Below are 19098 nucleotides of genomic sequence, written 5' to 3'. Positions count from 1 at the left end.
TGTCTAAAGAGGTATATCAAACTACCCTTGTATTAATAACTTGTGGGACACATTATAAAAAGGAGCATTTTCATCCATCATATGAAAATATGGATAATACCTAATGCTGGGGAGGGTGTGGAGAAAAGGACACTTCCATTTGCTATTGTGAAAGTATGTGATATAATCATTCCGAGGGCAATTAGCTAATACCTACCAAAATTTTAAATGTTCATACGTTTTGGCCAGCAAACCCACATCTTGAAATCCATCCTCCAGAAATACTTGCAGCAACCCTGTACTGTGCGTCAATCTCCTCATTTCTAAAATGGGGACAATAGGGACTTCCCTGGTAGTCCAGTGGTTAAGACTTGCGGCTCCCAATGCAGTGGGCACTGGTTCCATCCCTGGTTGGGGAACTAAGTTCCTGCATGCGGCATGGCCCGGCCAAAAAAAATGGGGATAGTAGCACCTCAGTGGGTTGATGCAAAGATTAAATGAGCGCCCCTCCCACCCCCGCCCTTCGCACGTACAAACAGTGCCTGGTACACCCTTTGTTTTAGTACATTGGGACTGTTTACTTGACGTTTTCCCAGAAGACCAATACATCTCCAAATCTCTACTTTGCTCCTACCAAAAACAGCCCTCAGGGAAATGAAACTGGATTCGTGTTTGTCTACGTGCGATCTCTAGGAGGCTTGTTAAAATGCAGATTTTCGGGCTCACCCTAAGCCCACAGAACAGAATTAACCGCTGACGCACCCCGATTCAGGGCTTTAATAAGTTTCCCACGTGTCTCACGTTCTCCGACCTCCCGGCCGCCCTTTGCTGAAGGCCGGTGAAGCCCGCCTACCAGAGGGCAGCGCTCTTCCCCAGCTCTCCAGCCTCCGGCTCCCGGAAGGGCGGCTCTGTCCGCCGTCGGCGCCGCACTCGCCTCTTCTCTTCCGCTTCCGGTGTTCCCCACAGCCATGGCTGCCGCCGCCGCCGCTGCGGGCCCTGGGGCGCCGCTGTCCCCGGACGAATTGCTTCCGAAAGGCGATGCCGAGAAGCCTGAGGAGGAGCTGGAGGAGGAAGACGACGAGGAGGTACTGGGCACTGCGGGGCGGAGCGGGGCTGGGAGGGTGCGGGCGGGGAGCGGGGGTGAGGGCTCCGCGTGCTGCAGGAGCGGGACGAAGGCGCGTCGCGGAGCCTGGAGAGGTCCGAGCAGAGGCGTCTCTGGGAGGCGGGGTGAGGCTCCGCTGGGGCCGGGGTGCCCTAGCTCCAGGAGACCGGCATGTCCCGGCGTCGGGGGGTGGTTACCGCTGCTTCGGCCCATATCCGCGCTTCCTCCACCACAGTTAGATGAGACTCTGTCGGAGAGACTGTGGGGTCTGACGGAGATGTTCCCCGAGAGAGTCCGGTCTGCGGCTGGAGCCACTTTTGATCTCTCCCTCTTCGTGGCTCAAAAAATGTACAGGTAAGGGACGAGGGCAAAGACATTGGGGTGTGCCTGGGGTGACTAGGTGCCCTGAATGAACACGGGCTTTGGGAGCCGCAGACCTAGGTTGGAGGACAGCCCGCCAGCTAGATCACTGAGTGACCTTGGACTGGTGCTACTTTAACCTTTCTTGGTCTCTGTTTCCTCGTCTGTAAAGTGAGGATTCTTATTAGGCAGGGTCGTTGTGAGGATCAGCTCAGATTATGTGATATAATTAACGTATAAGTAGCACTGTGAGAACTCGGGAGAATGTTCAGACTGCTCTCACTAGACGTACAGTCTCTAGAACTGCTCCTCCTGTTTCCGGTAGGAGTACAGTGCAAGAGTTGGGTAGAACACGCCTACCAAGAACATCGGAATGTGCAGGGTGAGAGATTCGGTTACTGGTGAGGTCTTGATGAAGCTGTGTATTTTTGTCTTGCCGTCGTGCTCATGCTCCCTCCGCAGGTTTTCCAGGGCAGCCTTGTGGATTGGAACCACTTCCTTCATGATCCTGGTTCTTCCGGTCGTCTTTGAGACTGAGAAGTTGCAGATGGAGCAGCAGCAGCAGCTGCAGCAGCGGCAGGTGAGCCCAGACCCTGGGCTTGTTGCCAGTAGTGGAGACATAAGTTGTTTATTCCTCCGGCACCTAGGTAGGGCGGTTAGTGTGCCGGAAGGGATTGAGATCCGGCCCACCCTCCTTTAGGTGCCTGACTGTGCCCTCAGCATTGTTTTCATAGACCTTGTCTGCCTGGACAGGTATGATGAAAATGAGAGCCCTAGGTCTGTACAATGCCTTACACCCCTCCTTTTCTTTTCCAGATACTTCTAGGGCCTAATACAGGGCTGTCAGGAGGAATGCCCGGGGCTCTACCTTCACTTCCTGGAAAGATCTAGATTGTTACTGCTATGTTTGGCCTGTCTTGGTGGGAGAAGTTTGAAAATTCAATAGTGTTTGAACTGCTGATTATTGGATTTTTTTTAATTTTTTTTTTTTTGAACTTTGGCACATTGATTTATCTAAACCTGGTGGGGAGAATTCTCCCCACATTGTCTCATGGAGAGACTCCTCACTTGCAACTGTGCCCTCCATGCTCTCCTGACTTATGTCTTCTGTCCTCACTCTGATACCAGAGTGCAGCAATGCAGATGGTTACTCCAGCTCCGGCCATCCCACCCCTTTCACTAAATTACTTCTGACGGAAGATCTCCTCACTATCCCATTGTGGGGTAGGAACTGATGCCATCGGGAAGGATGTGCCCCTGACCATTAACGACTGTTCGGTTTTTAAGAATGGGGATGTTGGGGAGGGACGTGCACACGAGATGGAATGCATTACAGCTGTGCTGTGAATTTCTGTGTATGTTGGAAAGGATGGAGAGAGGGCTGGCAACAGCTTCAGCCACAACGTGGGGACTGTGGAGGACAGAGCAGGAGCTCATTTCCTCTGCATATTTCAGCTGTTAGACGTGTGTGTGTCTAAAAGAGAAAAAAAAGTCAGTGCTCACTTTTTCTATTTAAATATTAAAAAATGATTCCAACCGAAAATGTCTTCCAAGTGCTCGTCATACATACCTTGAAATTATTTAGACCATTTTAGGACAAAGAAAACTGCCCCTCACATTTTCTCTCACCTGAGCCAGCACCACCGTTTAATACCGACTGATCCCTTAGGCCCACGTTAGTTAAATTCCCCGAGGTTAAAAAAAAATTCGTCTTTGACCAAGAACCTCTCTGAGTTCAAGCAATCAGTTTCAGATCCACCAGCAAAGGATTGGGTCCATGTACTTGCACAGTCTACAATGACATTATACAGTTATAAAGGGGGAATTCCCTGGTGGTCCGGTAGTTAGGACTCTGTGCTTCCACTGCAGGCAACACGGGTTCGATCCCTGTTTGGGGAACTAAGATCCCACATGCTGTGAAGCTCGGCCAAAGGGAAAAAAAAGAAAAAACAATAATTATAAAGAACTTGCAAAGAATGACATAGTATTGCTATCTAGTCTGGGGATAGGAAGGTTGCAAATAGAACATCTTGGGTTTGTTCTTTTTGAAAATACAGTTGACCCTTGAACAACACGGGGTTAGGGGAACTGACGCTCCTTGCAGTCAAATGCCTGTGCATTTCTTTTAAAAATCATTGGCCCTCTGTGTCTTCTGTCCAACCAATCACAGTTCATGTGGCACTGTAGTATTTCTTGAAAAAAGTTCACGTGTAAGTGGACCCCCAGAGTTCAAACCTGTGCTGTTTGAGGATCAATTGTAATTGCTCATGAGCTATTGACAGTGAATCCAACTGTAGCCCTATCTTTGAACTTTGTAATTTTTCCATTTCACACACATTTTTATTGGCATTGTGCTAGTAACAATACTAAGTCTTTTATGTGGGTTGCTGGAACTATACTATACAATTTAGGAGGTGGTATAGTATTCTCATTTTACAGAAGAGGAAAACAGTCCCAGAAAGGTTAAGTGATCTGTTCCAGGCTGAATAGAAAATGCCTGATCTGAATTCAAATCTAGTCAGTCTGGCTCGGAATCCTGCTATGTACTTGGTGCTGGGGCCTCCCAGGTCCTCTGTGAAAATACATAATCTTCCACCTGTTAACCAGGGAAGAACAGTCACTTGTCAGTAAAGAAAACTTGTACTTAAGATTAGGGTTAGGGGTTCTTCATGTTGTGGAGCCTAGTTTTTACAAATTAAGTCGAAAAGTGTCTCGGGCTTTTTCTGAATCAAGTCCTACTTGGTGAGTATTTTGTCTGGATTTTTGAAGTGAGAGAGGTCTGGCCAAAGCACAGTATGTCTCTAAAAGATGACTTATGGTGGTAGTGAATTCCTTCCAAAGCAGCATCATACTAAACTTCACTTTTTTCAATGTACATAATTATAGAATTCAGACAGATGAAATTTATGTATGGAGTTTTCCATTTTTAATATTTGGTTAAACAAAATACATCTTTTGTAAACAAACCCAGCACAAGGCCAACAAAAAGGAATAAAAGCAAGAAAAACAAAAAGCCTAGGGTTGCCCCTTACTGGGCATCAGGGTCAGGCCTGCCCCCTTTCTTATAGGAAGTGGGGCCTTTTGCCCTTGGGCATCAGCATAGGTCCCTGTTCCTAAGCACCAGAATTGGATATGAACAGAGAAACCAGCCCTGAAATGTTTAAGCGTCTTTGCATATATCCCACTGGCTCATGGACTCCAAGTGCATGGGGACTCCTTTGAAGTGCCGTTTGCACAGGCCCCAGCAGATTGGTGGCGAGGAGTTTCCTTCTCCTCCCAGGAAATGGCTTACATCACTGACAGTGCCAATGGACCCAAGGTCCTGCTTGTGACAATGAGCAAGGTTGGCTGTAACTTCTGGCTGGTGGTGGTTGGAATGTCTGTGCAGGGGCGAAGAGCTCCCTGTGGTGCCAAGCAGGTCTGGTGTAGAAAATGGTGCAGAAGAGAATGCGGCCACTTGCTGAGTGCGGCCACTTGTTACTCAGCATAAAAAATGGCCTTGTTGGATTGAAGATACATGTGCAGAAAAAGTGCTGGTGTAAACATGCACTCCAGTCACAGTGGGGAGAAAGCCTCAGCTTCATCCCGTTAAGCTTGCTCAGGCTGGACATGCAAGCCCCAGGCTGGCTCTGCTATTGGAGAGGTCTGGCCAGTGGGGCAGCTCTCAGACCTGCCGAAACCACTGACCTGTGAGGGCTGGACAGGCCATCCTTGCCTGCCCGCCTGCCCTGAGACAACCACAGCCACTGTGGTGACAGGCGGTGTAGTATGACCCTTACTTCTCCTTTTGTTTTCCCAAGTTACGGGGAGAAAAGTGGCCTACAACTATTTAAAGAGGTAGGGGGCGGGTCCATTCTCAGTTGATCTGTAAAGGAAGCTACAGAGAGATGACAAAGCGTAATGCACATATCCACCCAATGTGAGGGCTCTGCTTCTTGTCACTACAGTGACTCCAAGCCTAGGACTTCTACCCATTCTAGCTGCTCCAGGTCTCTGAAGGCTTATCTTCCCAATACTTTCCTTGCCCAACTCTGTCTCAAACTAGTAGTATTTGATGTCAAAGGCAGTCTTATTTTTTTCCTGATTTTTGCCAGAGTGGGTCAGCTGGGAAAACTGCCCTTTTGCCTATCTTGTGCCTCAAAGCCTCCTAAACCAGTGCAATGCAGTGAAGTGGGAGGGATGATGCTGGAGTGAGGCGGACAGGCTGCCCATGCCTGCCCCAGCCTGGTTCTGGCCACATCCTCTTAGGTATCTAGCTCACCCTGTCACACTAGAATATCGCAGGATTCAACCGCCCGGCATGGATTAGAGAACTTTTCATTATAAAACTCCAAGGATGGCCATAAACCACTCTTAAAAACGGGGTAAGGGCGGCATTAAGGGTTGGAGACAGCATGCTGTACTGCTGCTGCAGTTTTGGAGATGGTTTCCTGAGAGGCCTTTTTGCTCTAAGTCCTTCAAACCCGTCAGCATGGGCTTTGCCTGTACTGTGTCTTCAGACCCACTGGTTGCCAGGAAAGGGGAAGTGAAGGCAGCATCTCCAGGTGAGTCAGAGCAGCAGTGAACTCCAGCAGAGCCTCTGGCAAGTCCTCAGAGAAACGGGGAAATAAGCTAAGACCCACCTTTCTTTCTCCTCTCTTAAATAAAACAAAAGTCTTCCATAGCTTGCCTTAAGCACACAGAGCTCCTACTTTCCTTTCCCAGAACAAGTAACGCTGGTTGGTTCTGTAACAGTCTACATGTCTGTCCTATTGCACTGTCAAATCTGAGGGGAAAAACCCGATGAGATGTTTGGGGACGTGGCAAGGGCAGACCCACTGTAGAGGCCACAGCACATCACAGAGGATTTCGGGGGTTGAGGTGAGGGAAGGCTGGGTAGAACTGTGTTACACATCAGCCCTCCAACTCTGATGGGCCTCCACCTCTTCTGGTACCACCAGCAGGAGTTCACAGTTCTTTCCTCGCAAATGATGTTTTAAAAATTTCCTACAGGAAAAAAGGGTAGATGAAAGAGAAAATGAAAATGCTAGTAAAATTGCAAACTCCAGTCTTGGGGCCACATGTTCGCCAGACAGGACCCTTGTTATTTTTACCCTTGGCTGCCCTAAACACGCTCTAGTAGTGATCTGTTCTTGGAGGAGTCCACATTTGGTTACCCCTCAATCTGTCCAGTTAAATTTCCAATCTGAATTTTTGCTCACCCTCATATGTTGCTGCCAACAGTAGCCAGTTCTGTGAGGAACAGAGCCCAAAGTACTCTAAAGGACTTATAATTGTAAAAAAAAAAGAAAAAGAAGAAGAAGAAGGAGTTTCTTCTTTGGTTCCAGGGAAATTTAGCCCCCTCTGGCCCAAATGTTTGCCTTCCTTTCATTGAACTGGCAGCTATACTGTCAAGTTGGAGAATGTTACAATGCCAGTCCCGCCAGACTAGAGAGCCAGCATCCCAGGTAATGGGACTTCTCTACCAATGGGATTTAATGTCTTCATGGGCCATCAAAGATTCAGGTCTTTTTAAAGTCTGAAACCCTATGATTCTAAGTGACAATAAGGAGAGGACCCAAGGAACTAGGAATTTCATTTCCTTTGTCCAAAGATAAGCTCAACTTGCCACTACATCAGCCACACAGGTACCTGAGCTCGCCCTCGCCTCCAATCCATTCGGGCATCTTCAGTTTGGAGTCGAGGTTGTAGTAGGCACCTCCCACCTCTCGAACACAGATCCAATGCTGCCTTTTGAGTGGCAACTTCAGTGGACCCCAACACAGGCTGGAGGGCAGATTCATGATGAAGCCCATAACGTTAGTGAGAGCAATGGCGCCGACATCCCTGCAGAACAGAAACGGTATTGGGCTCTGCAGCAGCCAACTCCCCCGGATTCCCCAGCTGTAACACCACCACTGGCCACCTCCCCGGCTGAATGCCCGTTCTCATCAAGTCAAGCCTGGTTCAATTACCTGCGCTTGTCCCACCAAACAGCTTCATAGCCTTTGGTTTGAAGTGCTGCCATGATGACGTTCACATCGTAGTTCCCATTTCCCAGCATGCTCTTCTTGTGGGGGGTCACCATGGTGTTTGGAGACAACCTGCAAATGTGAAAGGAGGAAAGCTGAGACTTGCTGGTCAACATAACCCCTCCTGGCCCTGCACTGGCAGGGACAAAAGAGCACTGTACACCACTGCCCCTGGAAGCTTGTTTCCTCCCATTCAAGTAAATGTAACGAGTTCTTACCAAAGTATTTTGAAGTCTGGGCTCCTGCTTCCCTAGGGATTACCTTTCCTTTTATGAAAAACAATAATTCAGTAGCAGTGGGGCCTATCTGCCTGCCATTTAGAAAGTATGTCTCCAGTGAATTCAATGGATACAGAGAATGTTCCACGAAGCAGTCTCATCTATGAAATCCCCAGTCTTCCCATTTCTGCAGTCTTCTTCCTTGCTGATCTTTCTGCCTTGATACAGCCTTTTTTTTAACATTAAAAATAGTATTTGATAGTTTGATTGCATGGGTAGTATTTCTTACACTTTAAATGCTTTCTGTTTAAGGCTTGCATACTTGGTAATCAGCAATCATTAAATACTCAAAGGCCTACAGGGGCTCAGACAGGTAACATAAATGTATGAACTGGGACCACATAAGGCAATATAAAGTAGTAAGGCCCATATTAAACTGAAATTCATGAACCACCTAAAGGTATTCTGAATATACACGTGTGTAAAATACCTGAATTAAAAAAAAAAAAACAAACACAAATTGGAAAAAAATTTTGTACCAGATAAACAAAACTCAACTGCAGTGTGGTTTGCTCACTGGCTTTAAGCCACCTTTGCCCAGGCCTCTTTAGCCACTCCTCCATCTCATGACAAGGTCAGTTCTGAAGGCATTCCCAATCCTATTAATTTGCTTTCATAGGCGGCGCAGGCCAGGACCTGAGGAAAGGCCATCTTGAAGGAAGGGGCAGCATGCCTTTCACCTCTGTGTGAAGGGGAGGAAGGGAAATGACGTGAGTTCCTCAGGAATAAAAGTGGAGAGCGGATGTCTAGGAGGTTGCTAAATGCCATCTCCAGGAGAGAATCAGATCTTTAGGTCAACTCTAAAAACTTAAGAAATCTTATACTCTATATACAGCAACCATACTGATATTTTTCCAACATAAAACATACCCCTGCCACTACTTAAACCCTCCAAGGCTCCCAAAGCACTTAAATACGATCTAAACTACTTCCTCTGGCCTGCAAGGCCCTTAGGATTCTGCTGACCTCCTCCCTACCTCTTAGCACAAACACCTTTTCTCTGCAATCTGAACACACAAAGCTCTTTCTCACTGGAGGGCCTTTGCACTCACTGTTCCCGCTGTCTGGAATCCTCTTCCCCTAGATCTCCACTTGCTCTGCTCCTCATTTTTTGGGTCTCAAGTGTTATTGCCCTAGAGGCCTTTTCTGACCACCCAACCTTACGTTTCTCCCAGTCATTTTCTCTTACATCCACCTGCTTTAATTATAGCTCGTGTTACTACTGGACGTGTTTTCTGACTTGCGTGTTTTTCCACACTAGAAAGACAGCAGGGGCCTTCTCTACCCATCACCAGACCTCAAAGAATACCTGGCACGTGACAGGTGCTCGAGGGACGTTTGTTAAAATGTTTTCCATGTTTATTTTGTTTTCCCTCTCTCTTGCCCTGTAAATATTAGCGGACCCTTAAAATAATAAGGGCTTATATGCTGGCCTCCAGAGTTAGCAAAGAAGGGGATCTGAGGACACTAAACTCCACTCTGCAACCAAACTTTGTTTTACCTGTGACAATAAATACCGTTTAGTGAAAACTTCTCTGCCATGCCTGATGATAGATGCTTTCATATATGTATCTCATTTAATCCTCACAAGAAGCTATGAATTATTACCATTTTATGGGTTTAGAAACTGAAGTTTGGTGATTTAAAATGACTAGCCCGTGATCACTTCCCTTATAGATGACAGAACTAGGATTCAAACTCGGGTTTGTTTGAATCCAAAGTTCTGCTTGCTGTCTTACGGCAAGGACTCATGAATCAGAGTGGCTGGTGGCGGTGGGCTGATAAGAGGAAAGGCCAGCTGAGTCCCTTGGCCTGGGCCTAAAATGTAGCTTAACAGGACAAAGGCTCTCAGTGGGTTCTTGGGCACTTGGATTAAATGAGAAAGCCTATGAAAGTCTATCTCAAGATATATCAAGTTACTCTCCCTTCACCAACTTTTCAGTAGCTTCTCAATACCTTCAGAGAAGTCTCCAGCCAGTAGACGCATGAAGGTTCCAGCAAAGAAACTGCTGAGTCCTCCACCTCTTTCACCATCTAACTCCCTACCAAGCTCAAACCTTAGTGCTGCGTTTCCCCGCAATGCGCTCCTCAGAGGATCACAGAGGCATTTAATACAATAGCTGAATGAATCAAGTAAACAGGTTTCCTACAGGTTTTCTTGAAGCCCCTAATATGCTAATATTTACCTTGAGTCTGGGGAGAGGGTGTACAAAAGGTTTCAGCTCCCAAACAGGTTTGACCACACATTTTTTTTGAGGTGCATCTTCTAGGACTAGTGTTCCAAGTGTCTCTTCTCCTTGTCCTACATCAATCTCAGATTCAAATCCTTGCCTGTCTATTCCTACTATCTCTCCCCTAACTGGAGGCTCCTCACCTCACACCTGGATTTAAAAAAAAATATTTTAATCTTTTGGCTGCACCATGCAACATGTGGGATCTTAGTTCCCCGACCAGGCATCGAGCCCTCGTCCCCTGTATTGGAAGCGTCTTAACCACTGGACCACCAGAGAAGTCCCACACCTGGATTTTTTGACACAGGTTCCTAAACTGACCTCCTTGCTTCCAAATGCTCCTTCCACCTATTCAGGCTTTATGTTCCTGCCACCTTCACCAAGGTATCATTTCACTCACTTACATAAGAACTGTCAGTGGAGCCAGTTGCCTGGTTGGCCAACTCCAACCCTCCCAGCCCCACTTGACCTGCTGTTTCCCTTTCATTGGGCTTAGTGTACTTCAGGCACCATGACCATGTGGCCTCTCTTCTTTTATCCTAGTTCCTGTTTCAAGCTAAATCCTAAAGCTTCTTCAAGCTCAACCTAACATCCTACCTCTTCCATGGAATCCTTCCTGGCTCCAGTGCAGCAGAAAAAGGAGGGAGATCAGGAGGACCACACACATCTGAGTTCATATCCAAGCAGAATCAATATCAATTCTGAGATTTAGTCTCCATGCCTGTTAGCTTCTCTGTAAAAATGGGAATGATTCCTATCTTATAGGATCATTGAAGAATTCACTTATTTTATACATGTCCAACAAAATAGTAAATTCCCAAAGCAAAGGGGATGACTCATCTCCTCTGTATCTCTCACAGCTGGGCATTGGCAACTGCATAACCATGTGTCTGTCAAACCAATCAATATAGGAAATGCTAAGAATGGTTTCCAACTCACTCCTAGAAGAGTGGCCATTTGAGTAAGTGGGATCCATCCAGTGTGCCCATTACACCAGTGCTTGTTTTTACTTTGACAATAATCAAGTGCCCACTGTGTTGGCTATTTTTATGAGATTTATCACTTAATCCTTCCAACAATCTTGAGATAGAAATTAACCCCATAGTGTAAGTAAGGAAGCTGAGGTACAAAGAGGTTATGGTGACTTGTACAGTCATATACAGCTAGTGAGTGGCAGAGCTGGGATTCCACCTCTAAACCTAAAGCTACAATGAACCGTCTCCTGGATATTTCAACACACTGATCCCACTGAATTCCATGGGAATTCTACTCTGTCCCAATGGAATGTTTTCTTGAGACTCCTCGGCAAACTCCTATTCAGGACTGTCTTAATTATTTCCACGGAAATTCTGGACTATACGCTAGCCTCTCATTTTTGTCACCATACGCAGAGGTTAGAGCCATACGATTTGAAGTGATCTACAACTGAGAAGATGGATTCTAGTCCAGGTCTCTCCACTGTTGTCTGTGCCCTCAGTTAAGTCTCTGGTCCTCTCTTATAGTTACCACTGTGTCTGGCTAAGGTGATGTTTCAGGTTTGAATGAAAAGGAAATGTGGAAACATGTCATCAAGATTCCTTTTTTCCCTTAATTTTTTCCTTTTTATAAGTTCTGAGGTGTGACCTTAGAAAATATGGCTCAGAACTTCCTAATGTGTTTTTAAATTATTAAATACATAAAGCACAGCTTAAATACATAAAGCACAGATCACAGCGCCAGGTACACAAAAGTACTCTGTAGGTGCTGGCGATGATGATGACGAGGAGGAGTCTGTCCAGCCCTTGGATGAGAAAATTTAAATCTCTAGAGGTTAACACTCAACAACACCTTTTCTCCATTTACAACCGCCATATCTTTAAATGTGACGCCTTCCTTTAAATGTGTGCTCAGGGACTTTTTAATGGGGAGGCAGGAGGGCTTCTCTGTGGTAGAGGATGTTCACCAGTATCTATAATCTCTTATAGTCTGACCTTTTCTCCAATTGCAGTTGTTCATCCTTTTCAAACCAATGATCTCTTTGTGACCACTATCTTCAAATCCTGGATTGAGCCTGTCACACCTGACTCCTCTCTTCCCTGTTCCTGTGTTGCTGCCGAGTCATTAGCTTAGTCCTGTCTAAATTCCTATTCATTTCTATTCCAGCCATGAGTCATCTCATACCCACAACTGCATTGAAACTCCACCCTGCTTTTGTATTCTGTCTGGCTAAAATTCAACTGCTAGAATGAACTTCCTCTCAACAAATGTCATTAATCAAAAATTGTGTCCCATTTCTACCATTCATCAGCCACATCTTCAAGAAAGCATATAACTTAAGATCTGGGAATTTAAAATTATCTAGTTAACATTACTGCCAACATTACTCTTCTTTTCTGTTAAAATCCAAATGGATTATTTTTTTCCCTTTAGATTGCTCTGAATTCCATGGTTCTAAATTCACTTAAGTCTTTTCTCAAGGCCGGGTCAATGGATAGTTCTAAGACGTACTTCTCTGCAGCTGAGTCTTGTTCAGCTTGTTTTCTTTACAGTGTGTAGTGGTGCCTGGCATACTGAAGGCAGCTAGTAAATGTTTCTCGTTTAAAAAATTCTATCTCCTCTCCCTCACCTCTCCTCCCTTTGTTTTTTCCTCTCATCCCTTTCACACTTCTTTGTTTCTATTTATCCACACCGAATCTTCCCATATTAAATACTCCATACAGAATTCCACCTCTGGAGTGGTAGGGTACATATATTCTCATATGTACTGGTCTGCTGTGACTCTGAGGTGGATCTTGTGCTGATAGGTACCTGGGGGAATGTAGTACAACTTGCTAAAGCTTCAAAAGCCAGGAATAGAACTTTGGTTCCATGTGAGTGTTTAGCAAATATTTAGCGTTCTTTCATTCAGGGAAAACATAGCTGAAAAAGTCCTGCTATTATCCACAAACAGCTTATAGTCCACATCTTCAAACCCAGGCCCAACTTCCTAGCAGGGTGAACAGCTACTGATGATGTAATTGCTCTGAGACGCCTTCCCAATACTCAGGAAGTAGCAGAGCAGATAGGAGAGCAGGCCCTCCATTCACAAAGCTTGGGACCAAATCCTACAACTAATAGCTCTGTGAACTCTGTTCCCTCATCTGGAAAGATGAAAAATAACAGGATCTACCTTTTTTTTTTGGCCGCACAGCATGTGGGATGTTATCTCCCTGACCAGGGATCCAACCGGTGCCCCCTGCAGTGGAAGTGCGGAGTCTTAACCACTGGACCGCCAAGGAAGTCCCAGGATCTACCCTTAAGATTGGTGTCAGGAGTGAGTTAACACAAGGAAAGCACTCAGAACAGTGCTTTGCACAGAGTGAGTGTTCATCTGCATTAGTGATCATCATCATGTCAGATCCAGGCCAAATTTAGAGAAGTGGAAAACTTCTGAATGGACACACCGAATCTTGGAATTGACATTGACTAGTGAGTGAAACTGGGCAAATTGCTTAAATGGAAACCTAGTTTCGTAGGATCACTATTGATAAGGTTGTTGCAGGGCTGTCACAGAGTACCAAGTACCAAGCAAGTTCAAGGACTCACTGTCAGTCTTTTTCTTCTCCCTAGACTTCGATTAGGAAATAATCTGAAAATATCCAATTAGGAGAAGAAGATATATTAATGGCTGCCAAAAGGAAGCAGTCTAAGGGACTGGCCTCCTTTCTGCTTTCAGCTACACGACCTAGCAATCTGAGACAAGTTATCTCACCTCCCAGGGCCCTGTTTCCTGAGAAGAGTTAATTCTACTTGCCAGATGATGGCCATGATGCAAAGGACACATCTGCCCTGCTAAGGCATTACTATGGTTATTACTGACACTGGAAAATAATTACTCTCATTACAATTTTGTCAGCACACTGGGATTAACATTCTTTTAAGAGAGGGCCTACGGTTCTTTCAGGGTAAGTGGTCCATACCTATGCTTCATAAATCACCCCAAATAGGTTGTTCCCAGCTGTAATTCAGGCCCTCTGGGGCAATCATTTCATTTCTGAATGGAGTCAGAGAAGGGTCTTCTGGAACTGCCAATATACATTGCTTGAAGAATTCTTGGGCTTTCTCTGCATTGACAATTGAGCAGGATAACTCTTTATAAGCTGGCGTAGTGAGACAGGCGCACTGTCAGAGTTGCTATGGACAGCACACGTGCTGATCCAGCCACTGCAGAACCATTTCTCATACCCTTTGAGAGAAGAATTTTAGAACATCAAAGCTGAAAGAAAGCTGAACTTCTATCAACCTGTCCGGTAGTGTTTGGAAAGTGGATAAGAAAGGCCCTCTAGAATGAAGTAGAAAGGGGAGGGGACCTAGAGTCAGCTTCAAATCACAGCTTTGCTACTTACAAGCTATTTGGACAAATTACCTGACCTTTCTTTCTGTTTCTTTATCAGTAAAATAGAGGCAGTAAACCTACTGTTACGAGAGCTACACAAAACACCATATGAAAAGCACCAACCCCAGCACACGGCCTCGTAGAAAAGCTGAGCACTGTGTACATACCCTTCTTATGGAACCCACTACATTCCAACCCTGATGACAGGTGACTGAGTGTGTACGTATCTTGTCCCCCTTCTAGACTCTAAACTCCTTGGGGGCAGGACTTGACAGGCATTAACAGCATAGTGGTCAACAGCACAGCAACAACAAACCTGGATTCAAGCCTGGCTTCATCTCTTGTTATGTTACCTTGGGCAAATTACTGAACTTCTCTGAGCCCTGTCTTTATCCATAAAATGGAAATGACAACACAGATTCCAATGGATTGTAGAAGGGATCACTGAGGCTCTTAGCACTGTGCCCAGCCCACTGTTAAGTGCTCAGTAACTGGTCCTGATTATTCACTTTCCCATTCCTGTGTCCCTTATACCTGCTAACAGCATTTAGCTAACAATCCCTGTTGGTTTGAAGGTTTATGCAGCAGAGACGCTGCCCCACGCGCAGAAATTCAAAAAGAGCACAAAAGGATAGAGGCACCAAGAAGGAGTCCCCTACCTCTGGAAAATCTCTTGCAGCGTGTCCCGGGTGAAGGCATTGCTGTCCTGGAAGACGTTATTGAGGGCGTGCAGAGCACAAAGCTCCCTGCGCTGCTTCTCATGGTAGATTTGTAGGGGTGCAGCCTGGGGCAGCTCCAATGATTCGGATTTGGCCTTGTCTCCTTTCCATGGCACGCAACTCATGTTTTTCGTTTTAGGTTCCAGAGAGGGCTAAAAACACCCCACTCTTTCCTCCTGAGGAGGAATGTAAGCTTCTCAGTCTTTGCAGGATTCCTGAGGTCTACCTTATTTTCTGATGTCCATGATTTATGCTTTGTCACGGGGAGAAAAGGTTGTAATCAAAAGGAAAAATAATCCCCCTCTTCTCAAAACAAAGATAACTTTTGGATTTAGTGTATTTTGCCACCACTGTCGAAGTGCAGAAGTTTTAAAAAATCATATAAAATCGAAGACCTTGTTTTCCTTCTTCCACCCTCCTCTTCTACCCCTTCCAAAAACACACGATTTTCTTGCTGTATTTTCCTTTCTGCAAATGCCAACCAGGCCTCAAGGCAGGAGGACCGAACGGAGTCGGTCACATCGCTCCTTTTCTTCCATTTCTTTGGAACCACAACGCCACTGACTCAGGAGACAAGGCCTAGGTGGTGGATAAAACGCAAATTTCGAGCAGCTAGCGAGGGCCGGCCAGCGTGGGATCGCGGGCCCTGCTGGGGCGTCGGGGGAGGCTCTCCATCCTCTCGGGTGCGGTGGGACCCCGCGGGGCCGAGGCCGGCGCAGCTCCCTCGGAAAGCGCGGACTCTCACCCTCTCGCCGCGGCCCTACGGGGAAGACAACTCCTGTCAGCTCCGGCGGTCGGGTGGGCCGCGGCAGAGGACCAGGCTGCCCAGGGAAGCTGCGCGGCGGGTCCGGCCCCAGCCCCAAGGAAGGTCCTGCACTGCGACGGGCAGGCCCGCGAGGGGTGGGGCCGGACAATTCGTCTCGCCCTCGGGGGCCCAGGCCCACCCAGCTCGCCGCCCCCACCCCAACCTCCCCGCCCGTCACGTGAGTGCAAGCCGAGGCGCCCTCCCGCCGCTCCCCTAACCCCGACCCCGCCCGGTCTCCCGCGCCGCCTGGACAGCGTGCGGACGCGCCGCCGGTCGCCCCCTCACCGCTGCAGGCCGCCACCTGGAGCTGCGAGCCGCCACCTGGGCCGCGCTCGGGCGGGCGAGCGAGCGCGCGCACCTGAGCCCGACGTCAGCGGCCCCAGCCCAGCGCGTGCTCCGAAAACGCCCTCCTTCGCCGTCCCAGCTCCCGCCCCGCCACGGCGTCCGCTCTGACGTCGGCCTGACGTCAGCGGCGCCGGCTGTGGGGTCGCGGCCGCCGTGCGTCTGTTGCGCGGGTGCACGCTGCGTTGGGTCTCCTGGAGGTGTGGGGTGGGTAGCCCGGCGGCGGCTGTAGCGGCGACTCGCCGCAGGTAGAGATAGTGCCCGGCTCCTCTGCTGGTGCCCGGATCCTCTGTTCTCTCCCTCCGGGGCTGGGCAGGCCGGGCGGCCGGTGGGAGTCCCGCCCCGATGCCTGTCCCGCCCCTCTCGTCCCACGGGCGTCGGCTCAGTTCCGGGGCGGCGACCCAGCCTGGGGCTACACTTCGCGACTCTCCCCAGCCCTCCCGTCTTTCTGATCAGGCTTTTTGGGCCGAGTGCTTTCGCGAACCCGGACTAGTTTCACTTGCGCTGGCCGTTTTATCTTTGTCTAGCATGCCGTTCGCCGGGTGATTTCAAAGCACCTTACTGACGCGGTCGGGCGCAAATTCTCTTGTTTAGTGGGCCCGACCGCCCTCACTTTCCGGGAACTCTGAGGGTAAGTGCCTCGCCGGGAGTCACGTTTCAAGTGGAATAATCCTATTTCAGTTCCTTGGTGTCGTATTTCGGCTTGCTACTCACAGACCACTGCCCTTTTGCCTTCGGGTTCCCGTCTGGTCTCACAGTGGCGGCCGTAGAGCTTTCCTCTGAGTTTTCTTAAGGCGTAAGTGCATTGTGTGTGTCAGGAAGATGAACTCAGTCCCACATGGATTGTTTTCCCTTTTTTTTTACCCAAAGACATGTGGAAGGCTTCAGCAAATATTCATCATCCACTTTAGTGTTGCTATCCTTTTGGAATTTTGTTCAGAAAGTTGGAAAAACAATAAAAGAAAAGATCACACTTAATTCAGTCATTTCTTTAATCCTGCTTCAACACAGCTCAACACTTAAAACACAAACATCAACTGAGTAAATCTGAAAATCTACTTGGCCTACTAAACAACTCATGAATCGGGCAGCATCCCGCCTAGTAAATAGAAAGGCACTCCTAGGAGTTGTGCAAAATGGAAAGTTTTCAATGGCAGAAGAAAGAGTGGATTGTATTCGGGAAGGTCACATTCCCTTATAGGAAGCAAGGGGTCTTATCAGGCAGATTACCTCACTAGTGTTGTTCAGGAAATTCCAGAGTGATTGGTTTAAGATTCTACTCCTGATAGAGGTTGAAACTGCAGTTAGGTTAGGTGTTAAATCTTGGTGGGGCTCAACACAAGTGACTCCATTTGGGGCTTGTTTCTTTTTAACAACACCATTACACTAAACACAGAATTATCACTTAACATACTTGCTTGTGTGCCTACCATGTGGTTGGGAGTCCTCTGCCCTCGTCCAGACAACTTTTGAATCATCTTAAATTTTTATTATCTGTAAGCCATCTAAGAATTACAGTTATATTTGTGCATGATTCGTAATTGAGGCTTGCAAACATTGTTCTTCTAAGTGCTTTACTTATATTAACTCATTTACTGCTAACCTGTTAGGTAGGTACTTTTTTTTTTTTAGATGACAGCTGAAGCACAGAGAGGTTAATTAACTTGCTTGAGGTCACATAGCTAGTAAATAGTGGACCTAGGATTTGAACCTAGGTTCTAACCTGTCTTCCGAAAGAGGATGTAAAGATGGTAAGGAATTCCCTCTCTAAAATGTGATTTCAGATTTCTCTAGTCAATTCAAAAAGCACCTTCTCTGAGAATATTTTTTTTTCTGGGTAAAGCCCTGTAATGAGAAGGGCATGTTTTTTAGCTTACCATCAGGTGTCAGCACATTCTGAACTTGAACTTTTTCTAGAAGAGCCAGTTGGTAAGAGTCTAAATATCACTATTATTCTGGAGTATAATGCCACAATATTTGGCTCTTCTGCCAAATTGAGATTTTAATATTTTTATCTACCTCATAGAGGCATATGTAGGATGGCGGTGAGCAATTTCACCAGAAAAAAAAAAAATTGAAGAACTATTATCAAGACCTTTGGAGTTGGATGGCTTCTCATCCCAGATTCTCACCTGTGTTTGTACAGATAAAATTTGATTGGGGACTTCCCTGGTGGCCCCGTGGTTAAGACTCCAGGATCCCAATGCAGGGGGCCTGGGTTCAAGCCCTGGTCGGGGAACTAGATCCCGCATGCAGCAACGAAGATCCCGTGTGCCATGCAACTAAGACCCGGTGCAGCCAAATATTAAAAAAAAAAAAAAAAAAAAAAAAAGATTTGATCGTAGTTGCAAACAGGAACAAGAAGTTGCCTCTTAACTCTCAAGTAGATCCCTGAAACTGAAGGCTCTTTGGAACCCTGCCTCTTGCTCACAAAATCTTGTGTTCCAAACCCCTAAATCTGGGTATGTTATCTTCTGAAATGGCTGCTCTTTCTTGCTTGCTGCCTGGGACGAGTGGCCATGGCCAGCATTATTAGAGTTTGACTAATCCCTAATTTCATCAAGCTCTTCAGTCTTTTGGAAGAGGAATTCAAGACAGTAAAACTTCTGTTGATAGTGTTTTGGGTTGGGTTTTACACAGCTGATGACACAGGAAGAATCATCCATAGGAAACTACCTTAACAGACTCTAGATCTCGGCCTTACAGTTCACAAATGTGTTGAGGTACTTTTGGCTTCTATTGAGCTAGTTGCCTCATTTTGGTCGTGTAACTGCTCTCTCCGCAGAGGCAATGAATGGAGAATTCTCCCTAAGGTCAGCGTTCAGTTAATTGCCGCGCTCTGGCTGCCGTAGTATTCCAGACATCGATCCTAGTGTTAAAATTGCCTGGAGACTGCCAGCAGGTCGAAGATCAGTCT

The 19098-nt window shown here is 46.9% G+C and overlaps 2 protein-coding genes across 4 annotated transcripts; one reads left to right on the top strand and one right to left on the bottom strand.

Annotated features, from left to right (window-relative positions):
- Positions 1-761: 761 nt before the first annotated feature.
- TOMM22 (translocase of outer mitochondrial membrane 22) lies at positions 762-2992 on the top strand. Its single transcript, XM_079936137.1, has 4 exons — positions 762-1064; positions 1317-1435; positions 1904-2021; positions 2258-2992. Exons 1-4 carry the CDS (start codon positions 948-950, stop codon positions 2330-2332), a joined length of 429 nt encoding a protein of 142 aa, XP_079792263.1. The 5' UTR covers positions 762-947; the 3' UTR covers positions 2333-2992.
- A 185-nt stretch (positions 2993-3177) lies between these two features.
- On the bottom strand, positions 3178-16665 carry JOSD1 (Josephin domain containing 1). 3 transcript variants are annotated; one of them, XM_079936134.1, is made up of 5 exons: positions 16125-16665; positions 14975-15794; positions 7396-7524; positions 7073-7267; positions 3178-6427 (listed from the first exon to the last, which is right to left on the bottom strand). In XM_079936134.1, exons 2-5 carry the CDS (start codon positions 15157-15159, stop codon positions 6328-6330), a joined length of 609 nt encoding a protein of 202 aa, XP_079792260.1. In that variant the 5' UTR covers positions 15160-15794; positions 16125-16665; the 3' UTR covers positions 3178-6327. The 3 variants fall into 3 exon arrangements, with proteins under 3 accessions (XP_079792260.1, XP_079792261.1, XP_079792262.1); XM_079936135.1 differs by having other exon boundaries at positions 16198-16665; XM_079936136.1 differs by lacking the exons at positions 14975-15794; positions 16125-16665 and adding an exon at positions 8229-8400.
- Between the last annotated feature and the right edge of the window lie 2433 nt (positions 16666-19098).

Source organism: Stenella coeruleoalba, assembly GCF_951394435.1.
Source record: "Stenella coeruleoalba genome assembly, chromosome: 11".
NCBI lineage: Eukaryota > Metazoa > Chordata > Mammalia > Artiodactyla > Delphinidae > Stenella > Stenella coeruleoalba.
The sequence above is the reverse complement of the archived record's forward strand: the minus strand, read 5'-3'. Positions and strand labels throughout refer to the sequence as shown.